Here is a 19346-nt window from a genome sequence, read left to right as displayed (position 1 = left end):
TTCCTCACTTCAAACCGATGCTGAACAGATCAGTCAAAGCCTTAAACACTTACCTTTAGAAAAGGACAGAGGAGGTTTCAGGTCATTAATGAAGCTTTTCAACAAAAACATGAACATAGCTGAATCTTCTGTATTAACACTCTGACCACTATTGAGTTTTTCTATATATGCAGTTAACAAGTCCACTGGCAAAGTTCCCTGCGTTATTTCAATAGACCAGTTTGGAGGAATTTCCTGCAAATTAAAATTTCATTTTAATGAAATCTATGCCTTCACAATTCCATCCAACAGAAAACACAACATGATTTAGAATAAGTTCAACAATATTTGATTTCCAACCTCAAAACAGGTATCCGTACGAACTGAATTACATTTTTGATTTAATATTTAAACATACACCTGCAGTTATAAAGTTTATACCTGCTATTACTGCCATTATTAAGAGTATACATAAGCAAGGTACAGAAGGGTAAAATACAAGTCTTTCTAAAACACCTCTTTAAAGAGATTAGATGTTACTCAACAGTTTGTAGACACTCAGTTGCATCCCTTCATCTAGCTCTGCTAAGGCAACATAACCTATGTCTTTCAAACACTTGCACGTATAAAATCTCTTTAACGGAATAATCCAAGTTGAGAATAACTAATTATCATGTATTGCTAGATGTGTTTGTGTGGTGGTGAACACAGAGATACAGCCCTGCTCCTGTAGTTTTGTTACACACAAAAGACCTCAAGCTGTTTTAACAACAGAAATAAAAAAAAAATAAATGGGAAATGTGAAAACGAAACAAGTAAAAACATGCTGAAACATTCTCTCAGCAATCTTCCTGCTTCTCTGATGATTCCTCATTCCCCCTCATCACTTCCCAACAAGTTCTAACACAATTGCTTGCAGAGCTGCATCATGAAGCAAAATCCAGCAACTCAGATTCAACGTTTTCACTATGGTTCCAAAGGTTTGCTTGAGACTGCAACTAATACATGCTCCTCTTTGTACTCAACAGCTTTTTTCCCCTCACATGTAGGTCACAGATGTGCCCCAAACTCAGTGTCCAGCCCATAGCACTAGTATGCTGAACCACTCCATGGGGGTGTTAGTTTAAAAGACAACAGTTTTTAAACTTTCACTGTGGACTCCCTAGAGCAGTAAAATATAATAGAGCAATTCTTAATGTCAGCTTCCGGTACTGCTGCCAAGTGTGTGATTTTGTTTTGAAAACAAAAGAAGCCAAGATTATCAGTCCTTCAAGGTTGCTGAACTTCCTGCTCCTCCTATGAAAAAGCCTCTTCCCTTATAGAGAAAATATCATCTCCAAACTGTCTACATCTTACCTCTGCAGGATGACAAGCTTCAAAATTTTGTATTTTTTCATTCAAGAAACAGAAAACTCTGATAGCCACTGAAAAATAACTTTCCTTCCTCTGTGAATTGCAGCAGCAGTGAACAAGCAATGAACCAATTACATGAGCAGTTACTTTCTGCCTCACGCTGTCAGACTCCATTTTGGCAACAAGTATCAGACCATCAACCTTGGAAAAAGGAGGGAAGGAACAAGAAGTCAGTAAGACTGCAAGATTTTGTACGATTTTACACTACAGTTTGTTATATTTGGTTTGCATGTCCAATTAATTCCCGTTACCTTTTATCATTGGTAAAATAATTACTGTGATGTAATGATACCTTTGGAATCCAGGTATGCACAAACATCAGTATCTATGAGCTAGCGAAAGTTATACATGTTTATTCTCCTATTTTTTTTTCAAGAAACTAAAAATTCATGAAATTTCCTTACACTAATAATTTATCCAAATATGTAACTGCTTCACTTGTTACTTTCCTATTTTAAGGCAGAAATTTAGTTCTGCCAAGCTAGTACTGGAGTTATGCAATAAATATATTTTCCTAGCAGCTTGATGATGACACCTTAATGTCAAGAACAGCATATACCAAGTTCATCCATATCACATTCATTCTACTACAGTAACCGCTTGGAAAATAAGATCTCTTAAGGTTTGGTAACATGGCACACACACCATTTGCAGTAGTAAGGAAGGATCCCCTGTAGTCATATTCTCAGAAAACAGCAGAATCATTTTCTTGTTCACTGCTCCAATCAGCTCTGCAGACTTGCTAGATTTAATTGTGTCTTCAAGAACTACTCCGGGGGGTGGGGTGGGGGGGGGGGAAATCAGACAAGGTAGATATATAAATCAAGTACTAAAACACTGGCAGCTCAACAGTATTTAGAAACAATGAGAAACATGCTAGACAATTTCCTCACCACAGATTTGAATGCTTCTCCTGCTCAGCTCTAAGAGCTCTGATTCTGCCCCCATACTTTATCCCTACACTTATCTTCACCTTGTATTTTTATCTCGTTTCTCTTTGCTCTTCTCTGTATCAGGAAGTTTACTTTTCTGAGCACAAGAACGTCTATCATTTCCTTCAAAAAATGAACTCTTTTCTTTTTATTTTCTTTTCTAGTCACCTATTGCTGATAGCTTCCTTCACGCTTCAGTTCAATTTACTAAAAAGGCTAAGCCTCAAAACAGCAAGTCTAAGAAAAGAATTCCTTGATGAATTACAGTCATTAATACCACCACAAGAAAATTTTCTTTCATATCAACGTACAACTGCAAAAGATAACCAAAAAAGTTCACGAGAGCTTAAAAAAAAAAAAATCTGTAATCGCAGATTATTAGCATAACGTGTTAATGGTAGCCAATCTCCTCCTACACGCATTAAGGCTCAGTAAGTATAAAGTTTTAAATTATTATAGTTTTTCTTTTATCAAATTAATTACAATTAATACTTTACCTTCTGGCCAACCTTTCAGTAAAGGGTGTAATGAGCAGAGACCAGATTCTGACAAACATACTGCCATTTTCCATTCTGAAGATTTTGAATTCGCATTAGTGATTACCATAAAAGGTAACAATTGCATTACTGTTTCATTCAGCAGTTCTTTCTTCTCTTTCAAAATCTCTTCTTTGACTAAAATTTGTATTGCCCGCTCCAGAACCTTATACCTAAAAGGAAAAAAACAAAACCAAAGAAAACCATTGAAAACTACTGTTCAAACATAGCAGCAATAACGTATTTTTGGTGTAGTCTCAACTTTCTATGCTTTTTCAAAATCTAAACAGCAAGTAAGAACAAATGAGGAATTCATGGGAAATGGAACAAGTAACTGCAATTTGCTCTCATAATTCAGCATAGATGTATCATAAAAGTAGTCAGAAAGTCAAAAATGCTTTTAAAAGTAAAGTTACTTTATTATTTAAATAGAAAACAGACTGAAAAAAAACCCACAAACATACCACTTCCCATCCTTTGAAAGATCTGCTCTCTGAAAGATATTCAAAAGACTTGAAACTACTATTTCTGGATTGACTTGTTTCCTGAAAATCTGGAAAGCAATAAAGAGAAAGCAATGAAAGCACAATAAAACAAAACAATTTACTATATCAAAACAGAAAGTGCATCTGCCATACCAAGTGGAATTATCAAAGACAACTGATTGAACTCCTAGCGATGAGCATGTACTAAAAACATTAGTCATGAAAACACATGTTATATGAATGGGCAGTAAGTCCTCTTGTAGGGAGAATTTATCTTAATGCAGAAATGTTAGGTAAAAATGATAAACATACAGTAAATAGAACACTATAATTTAGTAAGAATTTTTACTTTATGTAGCATATGACAAAAAAGGCATACTAGCAAAGAACAGTAAAGATGAAAGTTTAATCACTCACATGCTTCTACCCATATCTTTTTGTGATTAAGAACGAATGCACACACAAGACCAATTATACTATTGCTAATAATATTCTCAGCTACTACTAGCAGAAGTAACAAAGACAGACTGTTACTGCAGTTGGAAACAATCAGTACAATGCATACCAGGGTCCTATCCAGTAAACCTGAGCTGAAGTTCAGGACATGGCTACAATCAACTGACCAAATGACACCCATACGGAAAAACTCAACTGAGTGCTTCTAACTAGAGTAGTGACTTGTCATTGCACCATTTTTCATCCAAAGGGCAGATGACATGGTTTGCGTTACTACAAAAGAATGTATGGGATAAGCAGAAGCACACTTCAAATAATAATCAAAGATTAAAATATGCTTTAATAGCTTCAGGAAAAAAAATAATATAAAGAAAAGATAAATTCAAATCACAAATGTTTTGGGAAACACCAAGAAGCGGAAATTTGAGGAAAAAGTAAGTGTGAGGAGGTAATTAACAAAAACCTCCTAAATGTAAGCTGCATCATCTGGTTAAAGGACAAAAGTCATAAACCAAAGAGATTAGAAGACGACATGAAGGGTCATTACAAAGAATAGATTCCAGATACCTATACTTAGAACCATCTAAACCCTCACCTGATGTATCAAAATATACACACTTACCTCCAAAGCACTGAAAGCAGACATTACAACATCTTTGTTGTCATCCTTAAGCCGCCCAAAGATTGCCTCCTCTATGAAGGATTTATCAAAGCCTTCCTGGAGGAAAAAAAAAAAAAAAAAAAAAAAGAGAGAGAGAGAGAGAGAGGGATTGTTGGCAGCATAATTTAAAGGTTTTAAATGAAATGTTTGAATCCTAGCACAAAAAAAGTGGTAACATCACTGAAATTAGATCTCAAATAACTGACAGGCTAACTTTCAACAACAGCAAAAAGAAAAACAGAACTAACCACTTAAGATTTTATCCTAGACTACAAGTAGCTTCATGAACAAAAACTATATCTGGACCCTGGAACAGAGGGAACAAGAGTGACAGGAGCTAAATGAAAACACCAAGTAAAACATGAGGCTATTTCTAAATAGTCTAATGTAGCACTTGTCTTCTCTGGCACATAGCCTTTTCAAGACATTTTATGTTACATAAGTTTTACAAGTGAGAAATTGAAGAGACAAACCTTTGATGTTTCAATAATGTCTTTCAAATGCTGAACAGCCAGGACTCGCACAGCTGGCTGAGGATGGTTCAAACTAAGCAGGAGAGAGGTATCAGAGTCTTCCAGAAACTGAAATACAGATTTCAGAGTGACTCACTGTATGTTAAAGATATTTTAAGTACACGTAAGGATAATGACAGAGATTCAGCAATCTTTTAGACTAGAAGAGAACCTGTGCAACTTAGACCAAAGTTTCAACTGCAGCACAATGACAGAGCACAACTGTTTCAAATACGATCTTTTTTATGTTAGCAGACAGTGTTTGGAATAAAACTTGAAAAGTACAGTAAGCCACAGATACATTTTTGTCCTAGAAAAACACTACACTTATCTAAGGATTCTGAGAAAGCTCTAGTGACAGAGCCAATATGACAGAGCACAGATATAAACCATTAAAAAGGCATCCCTGCCAGTTCAATTGCCTGTACCTTATCTCATGAGCCTTAAAGGCTGAACAGTCATACGCCTTCGTTCTGCATGCAGTCTTTTTTTTTTAATCTACTTGCTCAGTCACCTGATATAAGCCATCCTTAAATCAGTACAAAATACATTAAAGCACTATTGTATATAGTTTCTTTTCCTTTGTGCTTTCAATCATTGCAAACAACAGCCCACATTACTAATCACCTATTAAAAAGAAAATAGTAATCCCAAAGCTCCTTAAACAAACTTGTTGCACTCATGCTTATTCAGTATTACAGCTGAGTTTCAGTTACTCTTCAGAAACTGCACAGGAAAATCTCTGCAGTCTCTATATTCCTCCACGTTACTGACTGCAAGTATTTGTAAAAAATCAAGATAACATAAAAGGACTGAACCACTGTCTCTCAACTAGGATATATTTGTTTTTTACCTCCCTCAAAAGAGACACTTTGACACTCACAAAATTCTTAAGCAAGATGAGGCCTTGCTAAACACCACTACATTGTCATTATCTACCTGTACAGGATCAGTAATGGGAAAATTCATAGCAGAAAAAAAATTACTGATAACAATCAAAGGGGAGGTGAAAATGTGTATGGAAATCATGGAAAAAAGCTCACATTCATCACTGTTCATGATAAATGTGAACTTTAAATATCAGATAAGTTTTTATTTCATCACAGTTTTGATCAAGCCCCCCAAAATCACATCCGAATAATGGTTTTTGTGGGATGGCATAGATGTGTTTAAAAAAGAAAACAGAAAATAGCACATTGCCAAAACAGCAGCCTTCAGCCAGTACACTCAGGTAAGAGCTAGACTGAGGAACTGACCTTTACTCACCTTATACTTGCCGCAGCTTAAAGAAAGAGAAATAAATTGGTGAAAAAGATTTTGATCAGCCTGATCCGTAACGTCTCCCAGATACTCCTCCAACACTGAGTCTAAAGCTTTAGGATACCTGCCAACAAGAGGAAAAAAAAAAAAAGAAAAAAGAAAAAAATCCACAAGACATTACTGAAGAACATGTATTTGCTAGAGAAATACAAGGAAGCTGAAAGCACATGCACTCATCTGAATCAACTATTGTAAGAAGCTTTATAAAAGCAAATCAACCATTATGTCTTAATACTGATGACATGCAATCCTCTAAGATAAATAATGAGCAGAAAAGGTCACGCTACATAGCAAAAAGCCATACAAAGCCAGCAGCTGTGTCCAGGTACAAGCGAAATGATAAAATATATACACATAGCTTAAATATAATTTAGACAAAGATTAGGAGTCAGTTGCTTTTACCATATTTATTTGGGCAAGAATAGTCCTTTTTATGCCTAATAAGTTAAAATCATAGTTGGCCTCATCAATTTACACATTGTGGGTCTGTCATAGAAAAATGGAACTTACTTTCTTTCAAGAAGTCTGATAAGAGGAAGCAGCTTCTGATTGAGTGCAGCCATTTTGGTGGGATTAGATTCGATCTCTGTACCATAGGAAATAAACTTTTCAAGAATCTTGCTACGATTGCAAACAGATGAAAAAGGCCATAATTTAGAACAATAGTTTTAATTAGTTTTACAGAACATGCTGCTGAAGAGGTTAGAGTTAATACACATTAACGATTACAAGTACAGCGTTGCCCTTAGCCTGAAGAAGCTCTTCATCTCACAGGTACTCCTATAATTGCTAAAAGGGTAGCGATATTGGACTACTGAATGCCTCAGTTTCAACATCCAAGTTTGGAATTAACATAAGAACTCAGAAAAACATGACACTTAAAAGACATGGTCATATAATTCTAATGACATTGTCAGATATTAGTTATTACATCAAAAGTGACTGTTGAACTATTGGGGAAAAAAAATATTAAGTTAACTCACGAGGCCAATAGGCGATCTAAATCCTTTTCCAGTGTTATACTCTGAAGAATAGCTTCAAGATGTCTGATGTAAATATTCTCTCTTTCCTCAGATTCTTCTTGATCTTCTAAGGAAAAAAACATACAATCATAGAAGATGAACATCAGTTTGAGAATAATCTCTCCATATTGATTAAAACTAACAGGTTGTATCAGCAGCATCATCTGATGAACCGCGCATTGAAGACAGCAATGTTCATCCATTGCTAGCACTAACTTCAGTGTGTGCTGCTAGCAATTCTTCATACTGATGTCATTTAAATATTAAAGGCTGTATCTCTACCAATAAATTCAAGTATGCTTTGGAACATTCCAGATCTGTTATCCATTTCCTGTATTAGCAAATTGCTATCACATTTCTTGGCATGAATCTGACCCTTTTCAACTAGAGGGCTTTCCCAACCACAACTGGGCAATTAGAACAGTTCATAGTGCATGCAGCTACTCTGTTTTGCAGACTAGCACACACACAAGCACTGCACACCATTTGACATCACTGCCCAGGAACATTCCCAGGCACATTCAATTTACTAAGCTAAACACAAATGTTCACCACTTAAAGTACACATGGAGTACATAAGATCTACCTAAATATAATCTTCTATTCACAGGACTAAAATCATGTATTTTGCAATACTAGACTTCTGCAAGAGTCAGAAATTTCATACATCAAACGTAAGTTACTGCTGAAACATTGCAAATTAACATCTAAAGTCAAATTGACATAGATATAGCAGGGCCTAAAATGGCATCCTCTGTAAGAACTGGGAAAAACAAAATGCAACACAGAAATGCACAGTCAGGTCTTTACATGTATTGGTGCAGTTTTCATAGCAGGTGCAATTAAAATTACATAGCTAAGACATTTATCACAGCAATCTGCCTATAAGACTCTACAAAACACTGAATATATATACTAACTTACCTGTATCAACCTTAATGATGGTGCAGACAAGGTGAGGTAACAGGTAACCCAGAAGAGGAGAGATATCATAGCTTGCTGAAAGGCATTGCAAAAGTTCTACCAGTTCTGGGTTGCTGCACAGGTAACTAAATGGCCTGCACAAAAGAACAGGGAACAGAGGGGAAAAAAACGCACATTGGTTTGGGTTACCAACATTTTCAAAACACATAGAATTTCTAAGGATTCAATTTTCAGTGTCAACCACCTCATTGTAAATAACCACTGAAAAGATCTAAAGGGTACCAATTACCAATTGCCAGAGTTGTATTGGCACATTTCATATTCTACAAGTAAACAGATTACTGTTAGTCATGTTGAACATGGACGCTGCATCAGCACAGCCAAAATCCTTATGTTTTCAAGAAGTTGGTAGTACAAGTAAAAATATTCGTGTATATTGCATTAAGACCTGTCCTCAGAAATGCCTCTTTGTCCTTTGGTTACGTACTAGACACAGTAAATTCCAGGACCTATGTAGAAAAAAAGAAGGTAGAAAGTAGAGCACTGCAAAGAGCACACCACCTATCCAGTTGCAGCAAAAGGAAAAGAGAAGAAACAACAGCTCAACGACAGGAGTTCCTCAAAGAGCTAAGTAATCTCTCTTTCTGCTAATGGAAGTTTCTCTCATCTTTTCCCCCTTCACATCCATTTGGCTGTCACTGGCTGGGTGCTGTGCAATGCATCAATGCATTAGTTCCTCAGTCCTGAGCTTTTAATCCATGTCCCTGTTCCATGATTGTTTCCAAGTATCTAGGAAATAAGTGTGCATATCCCAGCAGAGAAGAAACTGAACCTACTGGAATACCCACGCAAATTTCTCTAGCAACAAGTAAACTCCCTGTAGCATTCAGCACTTCCACCACTGTGTCTGACCACACGTAACAGCACCAGCTAACAAACTCTCTCAGGCTGGAACAGAGAGACTGAGGGAGATGAAATGCCGTAGGTACTTCTGAAAGAACATCTGACTTCTGGGACCAAAGAAATGATGGTCTTTACCCTTCAGGTGTAAAACTACACAAACACAAAGTCCTTCCCTTCAGTGGGCAGAATTTATTTTCTCCAAGCTGTTCAAATAATTCCAGATTTTCACTACCATTATCATGTTAGCTTCTCTTCCAGGATTTCCTCTTACTGATAGGCTTCAGTTTTGCATGTTGAAAGCAATCCCTTATGGAAAGGAGCGAGATCTGAGGAACCAAAAACCACAGACTTGCACTACAGCTCATTTGCTGTAATGAGCATATAAGTTTTCAAAGCAAGAAGAAATCTCAGATTCCTCCAAAATATCAACTATCCAATAGCTGATATTTACAATAGGAAAATACTCCTTTAATAAGCAGGATGAAAACATTTAGATTATCAAAATGCAGTCTAAGCTTTTAAAAGGAGGGAACCCAAGTCACGCAGACTTACTTTTTTCCAAGATTGTCTCCTTTCTGAGTTTGCAGAAGAAGGTTCAAACATGCCACCCCTTCCCTGGCTAATGAAGGCACTTTAGTCAATGTCTTGCTTATTTGTAACATCAAGGAATGCACCAAGGACGTTTCCACTGTCACTTTTACTGTCATCTGACAGATTATCATGTATGTTGCAGCTCTGTAATCCTGTACAGAGGATTTCAGGCCCTAGAAAAAGAGAAAGAAGCATTCTTTGCGACACATAAATCATAAAACAAACAAACAACAAAAAAAACCCACAACAACCCAAGCATATTAATATAAAAAAATCATTTTCATCCCAACATCCATGGAATCACTCTACCTTTTTTCCAATGTGTTAACTCTTAAACAAACCATAAACTCAATTTTAAGAAGAAAATGCTGTCATGTACAGTTCACATGCATGCAAAAAGACATGCATTCATTAACAGAGCAAGATTCCCATATTCTGGAGCAAAGAAGGCAGTGAAGCAAGTTGTCCGCTCTGACTGCACTTTGTCATTGTTTACCAAAGTAAGACTCTAATGTGAAGTTTATTTAGGCTGTGTATACAGTTCTCACAGCTCCATTCCCAAAGCAGAGTAGGAAGTAGGACTATAGAGTTCTTAAAATGCTTCTCTGAGGCTCGAGGAAAATTATTAGCCATACACACTGCTTTGAAACATTAGGCAGGTGAAGGTAAAAGTGATACAATACATTTCATATACACTCTACCTTGCACAGCTATGAATGTCTCTCTTGAATGTCAGCTGCAGGAAGCATGTCAGCAGACACAATACAGGTCAATACACAGAAAGGAAAACAAGGCTTCAGGTACCTTTTGGATGTAAGGGAGTAGCATGGACACTATAGTATTCGTTATCTTCTCTGTTGCCCCAAGAGCAGACACTATGGTGGAAGCATAAAATGCAAGGAGAACTCTCAATTGAGCTGAGCTGCCAGGACACTCTGAAAAGACCTAGACCATAGAAAAATAGTTGTTCAGACATCAGGAAAAGTGTAAATACAAGCATGGCTTCTCAAAAAAGCACAAGATTTCAATCTTCCAACATATAAACTCTATCAACTCCTGCGAGCATAACTGGAGAGATCTCTTCCTCCAGGACCCACAAGAGAGGCTACTGTTACACCTTGCAGACCAGATAGAATGAAATGGGTACTATTCCTCAGCTACTGCAGTTTTACCACGATAAGGTAACTTAAACCACTTCTGATTTCGGTGTTATACTCAAGACTGAACTGGACAGCTGAAAAGTCGATTGACGTATGCTTAATTCTAACACTCCGGTTATGTTTGAACAATCCTTATCATTGTTTTATTTCTGACATTAATGCTAAACAAAACAAAAAAAGACCATTTAACCTCCTCGAACAAGCACGGTAACATTCTCAACTTATAAATTCTTATTAATTTTGAAAATATACACTTAAAACATCCATGACCATCTCAAAAGACAGATTTGACAGTGCCATCCACTTGATTACCCCCAAATTCAAAGCATAATTATAAACAAGTAGCAGGAATGAGTTAATAAAAGAAATGAAGAAAGTGAATTTGTTCTTTAAGTAATGCAGTACTGCCAAATTGTTCTGTCATGGTTCAATAGTTCTTAGATTTTCCTTATAGCAATATAGATGCCATCTATATAAATAACAAGAAAAAGATTTTCATATTGTTTATTAGTATGAGTCCTTTTACTGATTGACACACAATTAGAAATAGTAAACTGCATAATCTTGTACAAATACAAAGACTGGGAAAGCAACACACAAATATTGTTCTAGAATAAAGAAACAACCTTCACAGATTTTGCCACCAGTCTGCAGATGAAATCCATGAAATCCAGGTCTTTGTAACAGTGAGTAATGAGAGTACCCCTTGCCAGTGGGACTCCAGGTTTCTTTCCATGGTTAAAAAAAAAAAAAAAAAAAATAGAACACTCTACAGTAAAGTGAAGCAAAGCACTCAACACAAAAACTAATATAATCTCTTAAAATTAAACCTAGTGATCAGACAATACTGTTTAAATTGACACGAGTAATGGAAACCCACACACCTTTAGCATTTTTTATATCCACATTAAGACACTTGACGAATAGCATTATATGTAGTCTACATTCAAATAAACAAATATTTTAGCAGTTGATATGCCTTCCTAGCAGTAGCAAATACTTGCACCTTAAAAGCATACTTTATCTTTGCAAAAAAACCAAAGAGTTATTAAATATAAAGTTAATTATAAAAAGATTTGATTGTAAAGAAAGATAGCAGAAACAACAGGTGGGCATTCAGGCTTCAGTCCTGCAATTAAATCTTTCAGTACAGTCCTACAATTAACCACATGAACAGGTGGAACACATTCATAAAGCCAGTAGCAGAGTCAGGATATTAAAGTTCCTCATGTTTCTCCTAACTTGTATCTGTTAAGTATTTTACCCTTATTGGATCCAGCCAGTGCCATTTATGAGTTGGATTTTTTATATTTAAAAGCTGAATAACTCTCACAAATAGCTTAGTCTCATGATATGGCAAAACACAACCAATCAAACTGTCTTGATTGTAGAGATGAATGTGAAATCTAGGGAAAATACAAACATACATGAATAGTTAAAAGCTCTCATAAAGTTGAAAACAAAGACCCAGCCATATTCTTCTCAAAATACATAGTCTACTTGTTTTTAAGCAAGACCACAAGAGATTACCATGCTGAATCAGTGAGCCTACCTGCAGTCTCAAATCCAATGGTGGTCACTAGTCCGTAAGTGTAGGAAAACATTGTAAGAAACTGTACTAGCAAATTTCTTCCTCTCTCTCCTAATTTTACGTCTGTACAGGACATAAGTTTACCTTAGTTTCTTCTGTATATATTTGCATACTAAACCAGACATTACAACAATTTAGTATGAACTTCAGTATAAAACAAAATGTTGCAATTCAAAGGCTCTATCAGCAGCAGTCATCTACTCTTTCTTTCGTGATATAAAATATCACACTTTATATAAATTGACATATCCAGAGACAGAAAGACAATGACACTTTACAATACCTGGTTTACTTTACCTTGCACTTTCTTATGTGACCTTGAAACAAGAATATTTATTTCTCGTTATCTTACAATACAGGGTATGTCATTCTTAGTTTATACTGAAAAGTTGTTATTTTATGCAGCCTTTTTCTCAAAAGCTTACATATATGCCTCTCTAGATCCTCTGTAAGGTAGCTAGAGCTAGGCAAATTTGGTGGAAGCCAGGCAAAGAAATAACTGTTTTTACAGATTATCATGAATCACCAACAATCAACATCTTCACAGTAATGTATCAGAAGACAAAAATCTAATTTGGAAAAAAATTAGACCTGGCCTGGTACAAAACCTGAACTGAAGCATTTTAATCTGTATTTCCAGTAAACTACAGTAACATTGTTCCAAGTAATTCTTATCAGGAAAAATAACTTGCCTTTCTAGTAGTTTTAGCTATTGACATGTAGGGTAGTTAACAGATTACCTGTGAATCAGCCATTCAAGGCACTTTTGGGCTGGCTTAAGCATGAAGTAAGGGGACAGATGAATCAAGAACAATGAAATATTCTGATTTAGCTGCTGATTTACTGCTTTAGTCTGAACACTGCGTTCGAGGCCTTTGGCCATGGAACTGAACAAACTGGATTGGAACACTTCAAAGGAAGGATCGATCCCCATCAGCTCTTCCAAGCCAGTACATCCTGTGGAAAGGGCAGAGGAATGCTTTAAATGAAACACCAGTTTTCACCAGTTTTAATCACCAGTTCTGTCCATCTCACTGACATATCCACCCAGACAACCTCTGTGCTGTATTTGTATACATCATTCTGACTGAGCAAATCAAACCAAAAGTAAACAGATCTAACACCAAAACTTTTCCTACATTTAAAACATTTCTTAGTTGATGAGGATGAAGGGCATCAACAAGTATTAGCAGTGTGTTCTTGCAGCAACAAAAGCCAACAGCATTTTGGGTTGTATTGGCAAGAGTGCAGCCAGCGAGTAAAGGGAAGTGATCCCTCCCCTCTGCCTGGCACTTGTGAGACTGCATCTGGAGTACTGTATACAGTTTTGAGCTCCCCAAGAAAAACAGTGACATACTGGAGCAAACCATTGGAGAACCATCAAGATGATTAAGGGATTGGAAAATGACAAACCAGAAAGCCAGGAAGAACTGTGTTTGTTCAGCCTTGAGAAGAGAAGGTCAAGGAGAAATCTATTACTGCCTACAATTATCTAATGTGACAGTGTGGGTTATGGAGAAGATGGAGCCAGACTCTTTTCAGAGGTGCACGCTAGAAGGATGAGAGGCAACGGATACAAGCATGAACATGGGAAATTTAATTAAGTCAATATAATGAAAAGACTTTTTTTTCCCCCTATACGATTGGTCAAATATTGGATCAGATGCCCAGGAAGGCTCTGAAAACCTCTGTCCTCAAACTCGACCGACCACAGCCCTAAGCAACCTGAGCTAACTGGCTCCCTCTCAGAGGGAGTTGGACCAAATGATCTACAAAGGTCCCTTCCAGCCTTCTATGATTCCAAACTGAAGAAGCAGGATAGGGTACCTTTTTGAACAAGTTAAAACACAAAAGTCTATGCACCATAAACACATGAAAAATGTGTACTCCACAGCAGAACTATAGGAATTATTTCATTAATTTATACAAGCTTGTAAATATTAATGGCTAAGCACAAAACAAACAACTATAGAAACCAAGCTAGGAAAAATATGGAAGAAATAAATGATTATATGCAAGGAGTTCCATAACGACTACTTAAGAAATACATAACTCAGAAATATCTGTGGTACATTAAGGACAGATACATGTCTACAGTTTTGTTACTTAAGACAGCTACACACTATTAAATGGAGCTCAGAGTTTCTGCCAATTATTGCGGCTTTATAAATGGCTTTCCTATTTAAGAAATTTCATATTCCTCATTAAAGATAAGCATTAAAAAAGGAAAGAAACAAGCACAAATATCATTAAGTGTGCAAAGAGAGTAATGGCTTTTTCCACTTCGTATCATTTGTAACTATAAAAGCTACCAAAGCAGGCTGTCAGGAAGTTTTCAATAAATTCAGGTAGCAAGGGACCTCAGGAAGTCTCTACTCCAATCCTGCTCCAAGTAGGGTCAGCTCTGAGGTCAGATCAGGCTGTTCAGGGCTTTAATAAGTCAGGTTTTGAAAACCTCCAAGGATGGAGACTGCACAACCCCACTGGACAACCTGTTCCACTGCTTGATTGACTTCATGGTGACGTCCTTATATCCAGGCTAAATCTCTCTTGTTCCAACTTACACCTATGGTATCTTGCCTTCCTGCTGTGCGCCACTGTGTGAAGCCTGCCTCCATTTTGCTCAATAACCTCCTCGTAGATATTATCAGGCTGCTATTAGACTCTCCCCAAAAGTTCTCTCTTCTCCAGGCTGAACATGCCCAGACCCCTCAGTCTCTCCTCACAGGGCAAGTTCTCCAGTTCCAGAGCCCCTGGAACCCCTGCACTGAATTCGCTCCAGTTTAATCAATGCCTTTCTTATATAGGGGATCCTTAATCTGCACACAATTTTCCAGATGTGATCTAACAAGTGCTGAATAGAGAGGATATCATTCTATCAACCTACCAGCTGTGTTCAAGTTAACATAGACCAGAATGTTACTGGCCTTCTTTATCGCCAGAGCACACTGCTGGCTCATGCTCAGCTTGCTGCCCACCACAACCTGGCACTTGTCTTCGCTCAATTTCATAAGACCCATTCTCCCAGCCTGTCTACATGCCTCTAAATTGCAGCTCTACCAGTTGGAGTGCACCAACTAGCCCACCCCAATTTGATGCTATCGGCACCACACAACTGTATCACCTCATTCAGATCTGACAAAGATGTTAAACAGGACATGTCCCAGAACAGACCCTTGCAGTGTTCTCTACTTGTTACCATCCTCTAGGTAGAGTACAAGCCATTAACCACTACATCCTGCACCTGATCATCCAAACAGTTTTTTATCTATCTCATTGTGCACCCATCTAGACTGGGAAATCCTAACTTGGATATAAAAATACTGCACGAAACTGCATAGAAAGCCTTGCTAAAATTAAAATAAAGAACATACAGTGCTTTTGTCTATAAATCCAGTCACTTCATCATAGAAGGCAACCACTTTAGGCTGGTATGATTTACCTTTAGTAAAACCATGCTGAATATTATCGACTACTTTCTCCTTCATGTGCCCAAAAAACAGGAAAACCACCAAGGCACATCTGTGCCAAGAAAAAACACTTCATGATTTTCCCTTGACCTGAAGTAAGGTTGACTAGCCAGCAGCTGCCTGAATTATCCTTTTGGCCTTTTTTGAAGATGGGTTGCCTTTGCATTTACCCTTCTCTAGTCATTTTCTGACAGATAAACTACTCTTAAGTCACTAGTATCTGAAGAACCAAACTCACCAATGGCAAAAAAAGTGTCCCTGTCAATAGTAGCAGCCTCCTTGCAATCAAACAGCAGCGATGCTGCTTCAGCACGGGATAAGAGGCTAGGGTCATTCTGGGGAAGAGCGAGCCGCTTCAACTGCTCCGCGAGGGACGTCATTGCTCCGGGCGTCTGGGAAAGAAACCTAAAGAAAACCAAAACAGGACCGCAAATACAGCAACCCTGGCACAACTCGCACTTGCTGCCCCTGAGAGGGCCCCTTCCACCGCTTAAAGCCTGCCTCAAACGACAGCAACGCCCTAGCCGCCGGGCCCGGGCCCCGCCGAGGCTCACGCCGCCTGCTCGGCGGCCACCGCGCTGCACCGCTGCCCGGCGCAGGCTGTAACGGGCGCCCAACGGCCGCCGGCCCGTGGCTGCCGTGGCGGCACGCGCCCTCCCCCCCCCACTCCCTTTCTCCCGCCGCGGGCCGGGGCCCGCTGCCAGCTGCCCCTCGGGGATGCGCGCGCGCGTGCTTTGGGCTGAGCGGCGCCCAGCCCGAGCGGGACAGAGAGGGGGAGAGCAGCAGGCAGCGACATGTCCCCCCAACACCGACCTCGCGCCGCTCCCCGCCGCGCCGGGGCCCACGTGGGCTGCGCGCGCCGCCGACCCGGAAGCAGCGACTCGAGCGGAAGAGGAACCTCCGCCCCGACGGGCAGCGAGGCACCGCCCCCGCCCCCCCTCCCCCCCTCCCCCCCTCCCCCCCTCCCCCCCTCCCCCCCGGCGGCGGCAGCGGCAGGCACTGAGCATGCGCCCGCCTGCGAGCCGCTGCCGCGTGCCGGGGGCCGGGAGGCGGCCGTTGAGGGCAGGCGGTTGGGCGCGCGCCGTCGGCGTGGCCGTTAGCGGCGGTTGCGCGCGTGCTCGAGCTGGTGCTGCGGTTGTGTTGTGGGGCCGCGGTGTGTAGCGCCGTGTGGTGGGTGGCTCTGTGCAGGTGCGGGGGCCGGGGCCGGCCGGCCTGTGTTGAGGAAGTGGCCGGTTCAGGCGACAAGTCCGAGTGTGAAATCCAGCAGCAACCCCAGCGCCGAAAGGTAGAGGGAGAAGCTTCAGTGGCATGTCCGTGGTAGGATGCACTGGTGCTGGGCTTTGTGCTGAGCCCAGCAAAGCCACATCCTGGTTTGTGGTGGAAGATCCACTAAACAGGGTCAGCACACTGTTTTAACGGGAAGGACATGTGCAGCTTGAATCGTTCTGCCCCAGGCTTTTACCATATGTAGAGTGAGTTATACTAAGGGAGATAGTTGAATCCTGTGAGCAAAAGATCTTTAAAGCTACTGTACTGTGTGCAGACTATTCTATGTACAGGACCATAGAGTAATGTAGGTTGGAAAGGTCTCCTGGGGAAGCCCCAAAGCATGGCCAGCTTAGAGCAAATCATGGAGAGAGCGATCCTTGTCCGATTGTGTTTTGAGTATCTGCAAGGGTGGAAATCCCACAGCCTTCCTCAGTCTCTGAGCCAAGACTTGGTTACCCTCACGTTAGGGAGAGATTCCTGGTACTAAAAAACATGGTATCACCCACCATTTTGCATTTGAGACTACAAGGTTCGACACTGGAGTCTTGGTGCAAAGGAACATGGCTTGTGACAATCCAGGAAAAGCTTGAAAAAAAAGCAGACATAAAACTGATTTCAGTTAATGTGAACTGATGGACAAAATGATACCAAATACAATAAGGACCAGATCTGTAAAATTTTTCCCGTACGTTGAGAAGCTCTATAGCTATGACAAATAACAAATTTGTTTGCCTAGTAAAGCTGCCTTATTTTGGCAGTAGAAATATAACTAACAAAACTTCAGCCTTACAGAGAATTGTTTAAATCTTTAGTGTTACACATTAATAGTTCTACTGACTTCAGCAAGATTGTATTAAGTTAAATGCTTCAGCATTGCTTCAGCAAGCTTGTATTAGCACATAAATACACGTGAACCTTGTAGGAGTAGGAGCCAAGAGAAGAAATTAAATTGAACAACTAACTTTGTGCTTGTATTTACTGGTGTCTTGTCAGAGAGTGTATTAGCAATGCATTGTTGTGTTGCTTCTCACATGGGCTATTAAGAGTTGTTATCACTGCAGTTACGTGTTAAAATATTTGGAGAATGTTATTAATTTATGGAATTACTGTTATTTTTCTGATTGTTCTAGCATTGAGATTCTCATCCAGCAACTGGGCTGGCCAGGGGTGGTGCAAATCAAGATGCCAATTCATTATCCTTTTTCTTATTCCCTGTGGATTCTGTATGTCTTTTTCCTTTATGAAGTATTCATATGACCTTATTTTTGAGATAGTTTAAATCTGTATAATTATGCATGCTTCCATGTCTATAAATACCAAACATTATTAAAATATGTAGATTCTCCAAAGTACAAAAAACTGTTTTTAAAAAAAGACTATACTATATATATAAATACCTGATTAAAACCAGAAAAAAATAAAAGATGCAAAAGTGTTCAGGTTTTTCAGAACTCTTATCCTGCTGTATTTTTTTCCCACAGAAGGCTGCAGGACAGGGTGTTTATATCTTTGCATTTTCTGTTCCTTCTTCATTTGGTTCAGAGTCAAGCTGGGATTCCCTTAAGGAGGTTAATTGGTGGAACAGAGACACATTCTGCAAAGAGAGAGGAAAAAAAAGATCTTGATCTAATTCCAGAAAAGTGTATTCTGGGAAGAGAAAATAAAAATAGAAAGATTATGATGAAATATGCTTACTTGGCTTTGTAACTCTCTGACTGTGAGACTTGATATCAGAGATTTGCTCAAATTAGTGTTTATGTGGGTTAAGCTCCTAAGACACACACTGAACACCAAAGAGATTTTTAAATGGTTTTTTGAAGTTAAACTCAGGCTTGTTTTGACCAGTTCACTGAGCTTCTCAGTGCCTGCATTGCCACATAGCTAGTACATGTGCATGGAATACCAGTAGCCATACCATGACTCAGATCATATCTATGATGGGATTTTGACAGATTGGATTCAGTCTGATAAAAAAAATCTTGGACTTCTAGAATACAGGTTTTCATGTGCTGATTTTTGTTTGAAAAATTTATGTTCCAAGTGGGGTTTTTTTTTTTTTTTTTTTGTAAGCTTAATCACTCTTGAGAGTTGGTATATTTGAAAAGATTTGTTTGAGAAATGC

General features: G+C 38.9%; 1 protein-coding gene across 4 annotated transcripts in view; it reads right to left on the bottom strand.

Annotated features, from left to right (window-relative positions):
- Positions 1 to 16813, bottom strand: part of HEATR1 (HEAT repeat containing 1) — a 40594-nt gene extending 23781 nt beyond the window's left edge. For 2 of the 4 annotated variants that reach the window (XM_062572162.1, XM_062572163.1), the window contains exons 1-18: positions 16769 to 16813; positions 16194 to 16360; positions 13226 to 13442; positions 12159 to 12300; positions 11521 to 11622; positions 10539 to 10679; positions 9696 to 9907; positions 8241 to 8374; positions 7278 to 7383; positions 6805 to 6915; positions 6241 to 6358; positions 4936 to 5043; positions 4424 to 4519; positions 3325 to 3413; positions 2822 to 3033; positions 2038 to 2159; positions 1336 to 1533; positions 54 to 234 (exon numbers count right to left, since the gene is read on the bottom strand). In XM_062572162.1, the coding sequence (XP_062428146.1) occupies positions 54 to 234; positions 1336 to 1533; positions 2038 to 2159; positions 2822 to 3033; positions 3325 to 3413; positions 4424 to 4519; positions 4936 to 5043; positions 6241 to 6358; positions 6805 to 6915; positions 7278 to 7383; positions 8241 to 8374; positions 9696 to 9907; positions 10539 to 10679; positions 11521 to 11622; positions 12159 to 12300; positions 13226 to 13442; positions 16194 to 16335 (2431 nt within the window). In that variant the 5' untranslated portion in view covers positions 16336 to 16360; positions 16769 to 16813. Of the gene's footprint in view, positions 1 to 53; positions 235 to 1335; positions 1534 to 2037; positions 2160 to 2821; positions 3034 to 3324; positions 3414 to 4423; positions 4520 to 4935; positions 5044 to 6240; positions 6359 to 6804; positions 6916 to 7277; positions 7384 to 8240; positions 8375 to 9695; positions 9908 to 10538; positions 10680 to 11520; positions 11623 to 12158; positions 12301 to 13225; positions 13443 to 16193; positions 16361 to 16768 lie in introns of those variants that run through there. The other 2 variants (XM_062572164.1, XM_062572165.1) reach the window with 2 other exon arrangements.
- Between the last annotated feature and the right edge of the window lie 2533 nt (positions 16814 to 19346).

Source organism: Rhea pennata, chromosome 3 (assembly GCF_028389875.1).
Source record: "Rhea pennata isolate bPtePen1 chromosome 3, bPtePen1.pri, whole genome shotgun sequence".
NCBI classification, from domain to species: domain Eukaryota; kingdom Metazoa; phylum Chordata; class Aves; order Rheiformes; family Rheidae; genus Rhea; species Rhea pennata.
Note: the sequence above shows the minus strand (reverse complement) of the source record. Positions and strands in the feature narration are given on the sequence as shown.